Source organism: Peromyscus eremicus, chromosome 15 (assembly GCF_949786415.1).
Source record: "Peromyscus eremicus chromosome 15, PerEre_H2_v1, whole genome shotgun sequence".
NCBI lineage: Eukaryota > Metazoa > Chordata > Mammalia > Rodentia > Cricetidae > Peromyscus > Peromyscus eremicus.
This window is the reverse complement of record NC_081431.1, coordinates 61119010-61133625: the sequence shown is the minus strand read 5'-3', so window position 1 is coordinate 61133625 and position 14616 is coordinate 61119010. Positions and strand designations below refer to the sequence as shown.

Below are 14616 nucleotides of genomic sequence, written 5' to 3'. Positions count from 1 at the left end.
TCATTGTAGGCCAGATTAGCCTCAAACTCATAGAGATCCATCTGCCTCTGCCTCCTGAGTACTGGGATTAAAGGCACGTGCCATCACAAACAGCCACAAGACAAAATTCTGCATGTGGGAAATCTAAAAGTATCTTTGGTAATACTGATATTAATAAGAAAATCTACGAACATTTCTAAAAGAGGTAAACATAACAAAAATCAAGTGGATTTCTATGTGAAGACAAACGAAAAACAGGTCATAAACAGTATTTATGATACCATCAAAAACAGCTTACCTTTAACAAATATGAAACCTCTACCCTAAAAAAACCATAAGTCATTACTGTACGAAATTAAAAGACTTATGTAAATGAAAGATGAGCCATTCCTATAGAAAGACTCATTTTGATTAAAAAAAGTCAAAATCTCCAAGTTGGTTTATAAATCCAGTGTTGCCATAATCAAAACAGTAATGATTTGTGTTAGAAATTGATAAGTTGGTTCTAAAATGTAGAAGAATGTAATGTAATATACCAAAATAATCTTGATTAGTAAAAATACTGCCAAGGTATTATAAAGCCACAATTTAGACTGCCATTTTGGTATAGGCTAAGAAAAAAAAAGAAAGAGACAAATATACCAGGATATATGAAAAATCCAAAAATCTCCCACTAATTACCTTGCTCATATTGAACATTTTACTGCAGCATGTGGAAGACAACACTGTTATTAAAAATGGTAGGTCACTTAGATATCTATGCAGAAAAATTAATCTTAATAGCTTTGTCACATGTTGTCAGACCTTAGGTAGATTACAGATCTAAATGCAAAAATGTAAAAGAATAAAGCATGGAGAAGAAAACATTGGAAAATAGCTTCATGACTGAAAAAAATAAAAACTCTGAAGCATGTTTTTAAAAAACCCACTAATAATGAAGTAAAAATTAATAAAATTAACTACATTAAAATTCATATCTTGTTCATCAAAAACAGCAAAAGGCATCACTGACAGATAGGGGAAAACTTGCAGCTGCCAGAAAAGGACTTGGTTCCAAAATACACCAACAACTGCAACAAAAGCAGGCATTCCTAAGAGGAGATCTCCAAAGAGCCAATTTCATGAATTCTGGTGAAATGCAATTAAAATCCCAATGTAATCTTCGGCATATCTACTATAAAACCAACATGGAAAAGGCAGGCTTTTGAGGGTATGGGCCACCTGGGGCTCCCAGAATTTCAGTAATGGAAACATTGGTAGCACAATTTTGGAAGACTTCAGGACCTTTGCTCAGAGAGAATACTTCTAAACTCCGAAATCTAGAGATTTACTCTAGTAGAAATATGTACATGTGTTCACCAAAGCCCGTGCATACAAAGCCCCATTAGTGATAATCAAACACAGGAAACAGCCCAGATACCCACCCATGGCATAAGGGGTCAATGATGGTAACATAGTCATACCTTGGAATACTACTGAGAATAAAAACATTGTAATTTCGTGTAGTGGCACCATAGTGGATAGTTCCATTTATGTAACATTAAAGACGTAGACAAAACCAATGTTGCTTGGAAGACCAGTCACTCTGGAGGAGCGATACTATCAATGATCGGCAGCGTACAAGAAAGGCATGTACTGTAGCTTTGGGATGTTCTGTCTTGTTTCAGGAGGGTTACACGGGCATGTGTAGTATGTGGACTGTTATTAAAATAGACACTCATATTTTCTGCATTTCATTATATTTTATTTTTTAAAGTCACATGAAGAAATTACATTAGCGGGATTATAGTCAACATTTTTGTGCCTGTTTATTTACCAAGGAAAGCTGAGAAAGGAAGACTTGGCTTTAATCAGAGCGGGGACCCAGGAATCTGAGACCCTCATCCAAGGAACCTTTGTGCAATTGTCCCTTCAGGTTGAAGGGTTGACTGTGGATGGCCAACAGTTTGGAGAAAGCGTCAAGGAGCCTGGCCAGACCTTTGTGAATGCGGAGTTTGATGGGATTCTGGGCCTGGGATACCCCTCACTGGCTGTCGGAGGGGTGACCCCAGTGTTTGACAACATGATGGCCCAGAACCTTGTGGATCTGCCGATGTTCTCTGTCTACTTGAGCAGGTGAGGCCAGTCAAGTCCCCCAGGTGAGGTCAGTGATGACTACAGGCATTTGGCCTGGTGCACGAACTTCACGGGCCTAACACCCGTGAATCCTCGAATCTATTGTTGGACCTATGATACACCTATGATATGATCTGGAGCAAAACACTCAGGCTCTCTGGATTTTGAGGAAATGTAGTTCGCCTCATAAAGGAGCTGTGACAAGCACTAGTAAACTACCACTGTGAGTTGAATCTATGGACCCTTGAGATTGGCTAGTGACTTATACGGTCAATAAATACCAAGGTCCTGTTACATGCCATATGTGATGGTAGATACCAAAACACAAGGAAACATGGATAATCTCTGTGGTTGGGAGACAAGGGAAAAAACAACCAATAAGATGATTCTAAAAATAAATTGTACTTTAATGGGTAGGAAAGGAAAATGTAGGATAGCCGTACAGAAGAATATGACTTGGCCTTTGAAAGGAAGGCGTGTGAGGGATACCATATGGCATTAGAGGACTTACCTAGTCCACACAAGACCCTGAGTTCAATCTCCAATGCCTCACAAACATTTTCTGACATGTGCTAGAGCGTGGATTAAACTCCAAGACTTACGCTAAACAAAATAAGCCAGTCACCAAAATGACAGATAACGATTCTACTTACGAGAGGTACCTAGAATTGAATTCATAGAAAGTACAGTGATGGTTGCCGGGGGGGGGGGGGGGGAGGTGAGGGATGGGGAGGGGATTCTTGTTTAATGAGTTTCCATTCTACACAGTGAAAATGTGCGAGAGCTTGGCTTCATGGTAATGAAAATCTGAACTACATTTTCAAAAATGGTTAAGACAATTTTATCTTATCGCTGTACTGCCACAAGTTCTAAAAATTCATACACTACAGTTGGGAAGAGTGGGAAGCTCGCTGCTCCTGTACCCTAGCCTGGGGTGCTCACCTCACTTTCCACCCTAACAGAAAGACTTACCTTCCCCACTCTGGGCTGGCCTGAGCTCACCATGCTCCAATGTAAGTCACTTTCCCTGTCCCCCTTCCACGTGAAGAGTCCTGAATTTGCTCTCTTGGGCTGTGCTGTGTCTCCAGAGTGGCTGCAGTTGGGACCAGGCCCGGGTAGGACTCTGATCAACACACTGTCAGGACTCCTGCTTCCCCCTGCATTATTCTGTGTCCCAGGGCCTCAGCTTCCTCAAGCAAACACTGGGTTGATGTCAGAATTCAAGTTCAGGTGGAGAGACGTTCTACCCTTTAGTTACACCCCCAGTCCCCACCAAACCTACAATTCCTATAGATATAAACTCCTTCTCCACTACCACCCTGTCCTGCAGTGCCCCAGGCTCTGTGTCTTTCTGCTCCTTTCCCCCCTGGAAATGCCCTTCTTCCCTGAATCTTACTAAATTCCAGCATGTAACTTGAGAAAAAAAAAAAAAAAAAAAACTACTGAAGATTAACCAACAGTCAAGTTCTAATAAGATGTACTACTTTCAAATTACCCTCTCCACCTCAACAAAGGGGAGTGACCTTTGTGAGGACTCCCAACACCACAGCATTCATAGCGGGGAAGATACTCTGAGAAAGGGTATGGGGGGGGGGGGCGCATCCTCAGTGTTCGCACACCCAGGATGGTCCTGACCTTGGATCTGCAGTTCTGATGTGCCCTACCTCCTAAACTTTGTATCCAAGAAGCAGGGGATAGTCACAGAGCACTGGACAGAGTCATTCTTCTCTTTGGTCCCCAAAGATTCAGGCTACCTAGGTAGTTTCTGCCTACCTGGGTACCAGATGCAAGTGCCCAGACACGCAGCAAAGGGCCCTCAAGGACCACCCCTCCCCCAGTGCTTCCATGGGCCCTTCTTTGACAATGTGTCTTTCTCTCTGCAGTGACCCAGAAGGTGGCATAGGCAGTGAGCTGACTTTCGGAGGCTATGACTCCTCTCATTTCTCTGGGAGCCTCAACTGGATCCCAGTCACCAAGCAAGGCTACTGGCAGATCGCGCTGGACGGGTGAGTATCCTCCAGGTAGTAGCTGTGGTTGAACGGAAGAATGCACAACAGCCACAACTCATGGATTAACTGAGTGACTGCCAGGCACTAGAGCAGATGCTGGGGACCTGACATCTGGACTGGAGGTGTGGAGACACACAGGGAGGACTGGAGGCGTGGCTTCCTTCTGTATGCATTTAGCAGGCCTCCTTCTGGCTCACACAGCCAGTTACCCTGTGTTCATACAGCCTTAATTAACACAGGAAGCAAGGGCTGAGTGACATGGGAAATGCAAGCGTGATTTGGACTCCAGTTTTTTGCTTACTTGAAGCTTGCATGGAAGATGAGGTGTGGTCCCAAATTGCCACCACACAAAGTGGATGTGGTCAGCGCTCCAAGAGCCGCTAGAATGGCCAGCAGAGTGAGGCTTCTCTGTCTGAAGACCGCACAGGGTTTGTGGAGGCGATGGCTCTGAAACTGAGCCTTGAAATCCACGCGTGGGCATGGAGCTAATGGGGAAATAGGATTGCATCCCCGTCCCAGGGCCAGCACCGTGCTAGATACAGTGGGAGATCAGGACAGAGCAGTCTAGTTTCTGTCCTAAGATGTTCTGGATAAAAAGTGAAACAGCCCCAATGCTCACTGGCTACTGATGTTTGTCAGGTGGTAGAGGTTTACCTGTTTATGCCCATGATGTCATTTTAAGGAATCTGTTTGTTTGGTTTGTGTTATTTTTTTGAGACTGGATCTTGCCAAGTAGCCTCAGCTGGCCTGGGATGCTCAGGATCTTCTCACCTCAGCCTCCTACATGCTGGAGTTACTTACGGGTGTTCCCCACCATGCCCAGCTCCTGATCTGCATTTCTGAATGAAAACAGAGTACAATAGAAGCTACAAGAATGTATTTCAGGGTGTGTGTGTGTGTGTGTGTGTGTGTGTGTGTGTGTGTGTGTGTGTGTGTGCTTGGTCAAGAAGTAAGTATATTTCTTATTGTGAATCTCAGTCAAAAAAAAAGTTGAGTCAGGTATAATGGCTCTTGCCTATAATTCCAGTACTCATGAGGCTGAGACAGGAGGATTGCTGAGTTTAGGACTAGTCTGGACAGAGTGAAACCCTTCTTTAAAAAGAAGCAAGTTGCATTATTGTGTCCTGATATGGTAAAGGGCCCCACAGGGAGCAGGAACGGCCAAGGATCGGTTGCTAACCATGGGACCACGGGGCCCTTTGTCCTCAGAATCCAGGTGGGAGACACGGTGATGTTCTGCTCTGAGGGCTGCCAGGCCATTGTGGACACAGGGACCTCCCTCGTCACCGGCCCCTCTGACGAGATCAAACAGCTTCAAGAGGCCATTGGGGCCACACCCATGGATGGAGAAGTGAGTGTCGCCCTGGAGCGGGGATGGTGCAGGAGCGGGAGAGCCTGTCCTCTGGGGAGAGAGCTGTCTCTGAGTCGATCCTTCTCTGTTTTAGTACGCTGTGGACTGTGCCTCCCTCAACACGATGCCAAATGTCGCCTTCCTCATCAACGGGGTGTCATATACCCTCAGCCCAACTGCCTACATCCTGCCGGTAAGGGCTGCTTCCTTATTCTGTGAGTCACAGTGCCTGCCACCATCCTCCTCACGTGCCTGCCACTTCCCCCTGAAAAGTCGTCTACACAAGGCTGCGTCTACTCCACGCTCCCTCCCACCTAGTGCAGTCCCGATGTGGCTTTCTCTCCAAGAGAGAAGAAGCTAGCTGCCTGTAGTAGAAACTCTTGGACTTGCTTCTTGTTTCCAGTTCTGCCCTGAAGCAGCAGCTACTTAGCTACAAGACATTGGAGGGGGATTTCTGATATTGCCATGAGGAATTTATCAGCAAACACATTAATCCTCCGCACTACCCATGGGCAAGTGGAGATGCTATTATCCTGATTTATAGGGGAGGACGCTAAGGTTCTCCGAGTTAAATAAATAGTTCAGATGTGACTGCTGGAACTGGAGGGATGGCTCAGCAGTTAAGAGCACTTGCCGCTCCTCCAAAGGACCACAGTTGGGTTCCTTGTACCTACTTACTTTGTGTGGCTCACAAACCACATGTAACTCCAGCTCCAAGAAATCCAATGTCCTCTTCTGATTATGTGTGCCACAGATACATACTACACACATATACACAAATAGTAAAAAATTTTTAAAAATGACTTTAAAAAAGAAGATATAAGGTGCTTTGGGGGTTGGGGGTGGGGGTCAACATCCAAATTAGCTTTCCTCCTCAAGCCAAAATGTGTCTTTTATTGCAATGATTCCCAAGTTCCGAGAGTGAGGTAGAGAAGAAAAGCTGGACATTTTGGAAACCTAGAGTCGCTTCACATCCCCTGGGCTGGTTTTTGATGTGCTTCTTCAACCAGAAGCAATCATGCCGTCGATGACTGTGTCAGCATAAAGGTGTTAACGTAGAGTTACCTGCACTTTATGCTCTAAAGCGTAGCTTCGTGGTAAGCCTCCTAAGCTCTTGGAACAGCCTCTGCAGACAGCATGCTGGAACAAACCACATGGCGAGACTGAGCCCTGCTCACCAGTCACCATTCCCATCGCCACGTTACTAAGCACTTCTTTGGGGCCCTAGGATTTAGTGGATGGACTGCAGTTAGGACACTTAGGACTTAGTGGATGAGATACAGTTCTGTGGCAGTGGCTTTCTCAGTCTCAGTGGATGGGAGGCAGTTCTGTGGTAGTGGCTTTCTCAGTGGATGGGAGGCAGTTCTGTGGCAGTGGCTTTCTCAGTGGATGGGAGGCAGTTCTGTGGCAGTGGCTTTCTCAGTGGATGGGAGGCAGTTCTGTGGCAGTGGCTTTCTCAGTCTCAGTGGATGGGAAGCAGTTCTGTGGTAGTGACTTTCAAGGACTTGACACTAACCCTCCAGCTGGGCCCCTCTGGATCCTGGGAGATGTCTAGCACCTATTCTCTCCTACTTTTTATCCATCAAGAGGATCTTCTTGTACCCAACATGGGACTGGGGTCTTTTCCTGCCAGCTTTCAAACAGGGCCATCTCAGTACATCAAGGATGCTGGAATAGCCTTGAATTTTATCCTTGTCCTCTCACAGAGCTGTGACTTCCCCTACCTTCTCATCAGCAACTTTGAGTTTCAGAGGGTTGTTGGGAAAACCACACCTGCCCAGTAGAAACCAAATCTTTGCTAAAGTGAAAAATAAGATTAGGGGTCAGGAGCAGTGGTGCATTCCTGGAACCCCAGCACTCAGGAGGCAGAAGCAGGAGAGTGAGTTCTGGACAACACGGGTTACACAGTGTCTAAGAGAAAAAGAAGAGTCGGGGAGACTAGGCTCCCTTCATAGAACAATGGATGAGGGCTTGCCTTGTGTCTAAGGGAGCCCACTCAAACGCTTCTCCCCCAGACGTCAAGAAGGAAGTGGTGGCTAGTCATTCACAGAGCAGTTTCTCTCCCTTATGAAAATTGAGTTCTGCTTGAAACCAAAGATTGGATTTAAACCAGTGTGTTCTAATGCCGAACCCTTTGCAATAAGGTCTCTGTGTTTCCAGTTATAGACTGATGTCAGGGTATGGCTGTAAAAACACACAGTTCTCAGACCTGTAGAACACAGACCAGTGAGCCGAGCGAACACGCACTGTACTGAGCAAGCTGGATGTGGGCACGGAATGAAAGACGGACCCACCAACCACACCGGTGACACTCACCCACCATCTCGGGCCGTTGGGTGCCAGCCAGCACCACCACTCAGTACAGCTCCCAGGGCTTCGCTCGTCTCCCCCGTCTGCTACTAACTGCCTCTTTTGGACCCTAGGACTTAGTGGATGGGATGCAGTTCTGCGGCAGTGGCTTCCAAGGACTTGACATCCCGCCGCCCGCTGGGCCCCTCTGGATCCTGGGGGACGTCTTCATCCGGCAGTTTTACTCAGTCTTTGACCGTGGAAATAATCAAGTGGGACTGGCCCCCGCGGTCCCCTAAACAGGATGTCTGTCTGTGTATGGATACCTGATACCCCTTTAGCCTGTTAGATCTCTTTATATCCAAAAGTCATTGCCCACAGGATGCAGCCATCCCAGAGTACTCAGACTGAAGAGCGTGAGAACACACACAGCCACCCCCCACCATGTTGAACACACACACCTCCTCCACCGTGATGAAAGAAGGAAGTCTGTCTGTCTGTAGGCTTTATTGCTTTTTGCCAACTTTCTATATGGAACTCTCCAAACATATACAAATAGATGTGATGGCAAGATAAATCCCCGTGCACCTCTACCCCACCTCACAACCCATCCACATGTGCTCAGACCCCTCAATCTTCTCTCCCTCTGGCTCCACACATCTACATTCAGAAACGAATTCTAAGCACTATATCATTGTATCCAATGTCTAATAGCCTTAAAAGTCAGGATTTAAGTATCTCTCACTCGCTCATAAATGTGAACCTTTTTTACAGTTGATTTGTTTGTATCAGGATTCAAACTAGATCCCTAACTGGGGAGGAAAAAACCCATAAATTAAATTGCATTGGTTTGAAATGTCTCTTAAGTCTCTTTTCTTACATAAAATTTTCCATGTTCAGAATTTTGCTAATTTGCAACCAGACATGGTAGTGCATGCCTATATTTCAGCACTCTGGAAGCTGAGGCAGGAGGATCACTTCAAGTTCAAGGCATCCTGGGCTACAGAGTAAGCTCCAAGCCAGCCAGGACCATATGGCAAGACCATGAAAAAGATTTTGACTGGTTAGAATCTAGAGGTATAATTTGACATGGGCTTCTGCATGTGCCCACCCTTCCTATGGAATGGTAGTTAGGTCTAGGCCTTGATTCATGGCAAAACCATGACCCAGATGGCACTGGGTACGTCCCATCAGGACGCAGATGATGCTGGGTGTCTTTTAACTGTCATGTAAAGTTAAATGAGTGGATTTACGGCTGTCAGCCTACACCATCTGATACAAAAACCCCCCTTTCAGCAGCCACTGATGGTCATCATTGAACCCCTCATGGTGGTTAGAGTTTTCCCCAATTCTACTTTTCTCCATAAAAATCACCTGCCTTCATCACCCTTCTGTTCACTGTGAAGTCCACCTCATATACCTAAGAAGACAACTGCCTGAGGCTTCCCCTCCCCCACTTTACCTACCAGTTGTCAAAATAACCAGCGGGTGCTACAGCAGAGGGTAATGGACTTAAAACTACCCGTTCTAATATACATTTACCGCCAATATTCAATTCTCAGTGACCCTTTAAGTTACTTCCTGTGAATTTTCCCAGCCCATCTTACACACTTCCACCCTATCAGGCAGCCATTGTCCCAGAGTTCCTCAAAGCATGCCTCTAAGTTGACTGTAATGAAAATGTCAAACAGAAGATGGGTAGGGACACTCCCCAGAGTCTGGCCTGAGGTTTCCCAGGGACTGATGGAGCCCATCTTCACTCTGGGGTTCCACTTCTTTTCCTCTTCCTTTTTTTCCTATTTGCTCCTTTTAAAATGGAGTCTTCAATCTTCGTTCTTAGCATAAAATATACACAAGTGTTTCGTGACCCTGGAATTAGCTCACAGTTGTTGGTAAGAACTCTTTTGTAACCAAAGAACGAGCCAGCAAAATGGTTCAGTGAGCAAAGACTCTGCCTCCCAAGCCTGGTGACCTGAGTTCAATCCCCGGAACCCACACGGTAGAAGGAGAGAATGCTCTTCTGAGTTGTCCTCTGACATCCGTGTTCTTGCCCTGCACCTGCACACACACACACACACACACACACACAGAATCAATCAATCAATATTTTTTCCTCTGGGCATATTAACAGGGATAGTTACTGTTATGCAATATTCTCTAAATATTGGTCCACATATTCTCTAAATTGCTGATTTCCTTTCAAATATGGAAGCTCAGGCAGGAAGTTTTGAGTGAGTTCAAGGCCAGGATGCACTACATATCAAGTCACTGTTTAAAAGAAAAATGGAGAGCAGGAGGAAAAGGGGAAAGAGGGAAAGGCATGTGGGAGGGTGGTTTTCACACTGCAAACAATTCACTATTCTAACATCTATCTGCTGTCTATTCAATCTTCTCTCCAGCTCATTTGGTTCTTTGAGGTTTGGTTCAAGCAAAACCAATAAATGCTTCGTTTATGTCAAGCACTAAATGTGGTACTTTAAGACCCACAAGGTCACTAGGACAGGCTCACACTGTCATTTATAGGCAGGAGGAGTCAAGGAAAACACCCCATGCTGAAGGCAGATAGTTGACCTGGGTTCACACCTGCATTCCACCCTTCACCCATGGTCGTGCACATACTTTTTGTCTTTATAGATTTTATTTATTTGTTTTATTAACTTACCGCCTTTGCAGTTTATTCAGAACAGCTGCTTGTTCTAAACAAACTACCAAAGCGTGAGAGTAGGTGGGTTAATAATGTGAGTTCTGAGCTGGACAAGCTGAGACTGGATTTCCACCACCAGCACCTCCACACCCGTTTGTTCACCTGTGAAATGATCATGGTAAGAGGAAGTGCTTCATGAGATCTTGTGAGGATGCTGTGCCTGTTGTGGTTGGAATGAGAACGGCCCCCTATAGGCTCATATATTTGAATATTTGGTCACCAAGTTGGTGGAACTATTTGGGAAGGATTGAAAGGTGTGGCCTTGTTGTGTGTCACTGAGGTGGGTTTTGAGATTTCAGGTGCCCATACTCTTCCTAGTTAGCTCTCTCTCTGACTTATGCTTATAGATCAGAGGTAAACTCTCAACTACTGCTCCAGCATCATGCCTACCTGCCTGTTACCATGCTTCCCATTCAGAGAATGGTCACGGACTCACTCTCTGAAACTGTAAGCCCCCAATAAACTCTTCCATAAGTTCCTTGGTCACAGGGTTTTGTCACAGCAATAGAAAAATAACTAAGAGAGTACCCATTCAGCATGTAGAAGCAGTTAGCTAACATGTACCCTTGGCCCTTAGGGTACAGGCCTTCACCCATCAGGGAAACTCAGAAAAAACAGAGGCCCTTGAGACAAAAGACTTCATAATTTACCCTCAGCGTCAAAACATCCCCAGAGCCAAGTGGGGACCAGTTTGGGAGCAGCATCCCTGCAGATGCTCTCCTTGGGGTCATTTCTGCCCGAGTTCCCTAGAATGTGATGGCCTGGGCTGCATGTCCAGCAGACTGAGAAGAGCAGAAGTCCAGAGGGTGGACATGACGCGTAAGCCACACCATTGCCTCTGCCAAATGACCAAACAAAGTGGTGACTGTCTTCACACCGGTCCCACTAGCTCTGTCACAGAAGTGTTGCTTCCACCTGGCCTTTCGTCCATTCTTCTGAGCATTGCCTTTCCCAGGGGTGTTTCAAGAACATCCCAGCTGCTACTCTGATCCCACCACTGCCCTGTGCCCATGTCACACCCGCTGCCCCTGTGCCCACGTCACACCGCTGCCCTGTGCCCACGTCACACCGCTGCCCCTGTGCCCACGTCACACCGCTGCCCTGTACCCACGTCACACCGCTGCCCCTGTGCCACGTCACACCGCTGCCCTGTACCCACGTCACACCGCTGCCCCTGTGCCCACGTCACACCGCTGCCCCTGTGCCCATGTCACAAACGCCGCCCTGTGCCCACATCACACCGCTACCCTGTGCTGTGCCCGTGCCTTGTGCCTTGTGCCCACGTCACACCGCTGCCCCTGTGCCCACGTCACACCGCTGCCCTGTACCCATGTCACACCGCTGCCCTGTACCCACGTCACACCGCTGCCCCTGTGCCCATGTCACAACGCCGCCCTGTGCCCACATCACACCACTACCCTGTGCTGTGCCCGTGCCTTGTGCCCACGTCACACCGCTGCCCTGTGCCCACGTCACACCGCTGCCCTGTGCCCACGTCACACCACTGCCCTGTGCCCACGTCACACCGCTGCCCTGTGCCCATGTCACACCGCCGCCCTGTGCCCACGTCACACCGCTGCCCTGTGCCCACATCACACCGCTGCCCTGTGCCCACTTCACACCGCTGCCCTGTGCCCACACATCGTTACCCTGTGCCCACGTCACACCGCTGCCCCTGCGCCCACGTCACACCACTGCCCCTGTGCCCACGTCACACCGCTGCCCTGTGCCCACGTCACACCACTGCCCTGTGCCCACGTCACACCAGCGCCTGACTGATGAATATTTCTGAAAATCACCAGAATCCCACCCTCCCCTGGTTCCCACTTCCCTGCAGCCCCTCCTGTGAACCAAAAGACACTGAAGCTGGAAGGATTTTCACGACTGTCCAGGACCCGCCTCTGTTTAACCCCCTCCTTCATGCATATAAGTCACCAGAACCTGTTGACTCCCCGCCAGGTCCTCACTGCCACCTTCTGTTCTCGGGAGTCCTACCCTCTCCATCAGAGGAGCAGGTCACTCCGCAGAGTGGCCTCTTCTCGATGGACCACAGGGGAAGAGATGTCCCACATCTACAACCCCAGGACTCAGAAGGTAGAGAGGCGGGAGGTTCAAGGCCAGCGTGGGCACATAGTAACACGCCATCACCACCATCCCTCACCCATCTCTAAACAAACAAGCAAAAGCTAGATGGAACTCTCCAGCACAGAGTATGCACAGCCAAGGTGTTGGCCTGAACCGGGTGCCTTTCAGGTGGCAGCTCTCTTCTGTCACTCAGAGGGCCAGCATCTCCTCTGCCTACTCTCAGGTCACTTCCCTTCACTGAGCCCACATGCCTCCTCCCAACACACGCACATCCTGCCAGTCCTTCAAACTCCAGATCAAAGTCCTTCTTCTTCCCCTTCGGAACACCTCACCTAGGACTACCGTCTTCCTCCTCTGAATCCCCTTATGCCTTTACCTAGTTCCTGTCACTTTTTTCTACTGTTAAGCTCCAGGATCCATCTGTGCCTGCCCCCTCCCCAAAGAGTCTGACCTACTCGGACTACTGAGTGCATGCAGTGGGTGTGGCAGGGCGCAAACGGAGCAGCCCTTCTCTAGTGCAGCATGACGGAAGCCGGAAAGGGAAGCTACTGACTTCTGATTCACGTGGATGGAGGAAGTGGGGGCTGGAGCCTGATAGCTGGTGTCTCAGTTTCCAGAAGACACTGGAAACAGTTCTGCAAACAGCGCCAAAGAGAACAAATTTCAGCGTCCTTCAGGTCAGAAGCGGTAAAATCCAGCTGCAGACAGGGCACTTCCCACACCCCAAAGGGTCCTCAGCGTCAACAGACCTTGTGACATCTGCACGTCCACGTGCCACTGCATCTCTACAGTATATGCCCCAGCATCATCTCGGTTTTGTGCGTAGTCATTTCCTCTGAGATAAAACTTTCCATCTTCGAGGGATCCAAGGAGGCGAGACATTCCATTCTTCAGGGATGCTTCCTTTGAGCTCAGGAAGTAAACAACTGAGAGGTCTCAGGAAGTTCCTGAAACTGACCAGGTGTACCTGACCCCTCCCCCTCCAAGCATAAATAAGTAGTAAGGAGTGCTTAGCAGAGGCAGAGACTAGCCAAGCTGCCTCGAAGAGTCACCCTCCAACCTGCTGGGCTGTTTACACATTGTGCAGTGTGCTCCAGATTCCCGGCTTTTGTGAGCTGGTCACCCATGCTGGGAGAGCTTTGGTGATACAGCTGTCTTTGACTCATTTCTGCTCCTGTAACCCCTCCCCCATACTCCTGTAAGCAGCCCCAGTACAACTCAGTGGGTCACCAAGCTGGACTTGGGTGGTGTCCTTACTTGGTTCCCTGAGTGACATTTGTTCACATCTCGCCAGTGATCATCACACAACACACATTCACACAATTACGCAGGCAAAGTTTCATTTAAAGCTAGTTTCAGAGGAAAAAAAAAAAAAAGGAGAATAATATGGGGGAAGCTTCTTCTCCCATCTAAGTTCTAACCAGGCCCAACTCTGCATTGCTTATGAGATCAGACGCATTCAGGGTGGTATAGACTCTGGGAGCTTCTAAAGGATACCAGTCCAAGAGCTCAGCAGCCTCCATAAACCATCAGCTATCACCACATCGCCTTGGCTTCCTGAGCAACCAGAATACTTCACTGGTGCAAACAGGCTTTAGAATATCCCGCAGCTTTCCTGTATAGAATTCAGTGTGGAAATCATTAGGTCCCTTCTTCCAAGACTGCTTGCTGGTTGACACAAGAAAATAAGCTTTAGTTTTTGTTCCACCGAAAGCTCTTTAATAGGACCCATACTGGCAGCTCACTGGCCAAGCGTGGGATCCAAGGCTACTTGCTCTGCTTTCCAAACGCAAGGTTCTATGGCTGGTTTAGACATCCGGCGCCTGGAAAGCCCCATCAGAGGGGGATACTAGAACCAGGAAGCCTTTCCGACAGGACAGTCATCAAACCAAGGACTGGGTCTACAAGGAGATGAAGTCCTAACTCGTGAGGAATGTGGAGTGCATCAAACACACCTTAAGGGGACCCCTTGAGATCTGGGGAGTCATGTCTAAGCTCCCTCCATCTGCCTTTCATCTACCAGCTGTACTTACCCAAGGCATGTTCCATGAACATCTCAGTGAAATGAGAAGCCAAGGTTAACT

General features: G+C 47.8%; 1 protein-coding gene across 1 annotated transcript in view; it reads left to right on the top strand.

Moving 5' to 3' along the window:
* Ctse (cathepsin E) overlaps positions 1-8564 on the top strand; it is a 35046-nt gene extending 26482 nt beyond the window's left edge. The window contains exons 6-10 of the mRNA XM_059280687.1: positions 1895-2094; positions 3978-4100; positions 5313-5454; positions 5549-5647; positions 7878-8564. Of these exons, the coding sequence (XP_059136670.1) occupies positions 1895-2094; positions 3978-4100; positions 5313-5454; positions 5549-5647; positions 7878-8042 (729 nt within the window). The 3' untranslated portion in view covers positions 8043-8564. The remainder of the gene's footprint in view (positions 1-1894; positions 2095-3977; positions 4101-5312; positions 5455-5548; positions 5648-7877) is intronic.
* Positions 8565-14616: the final 6052 nt, after the last annotated feature.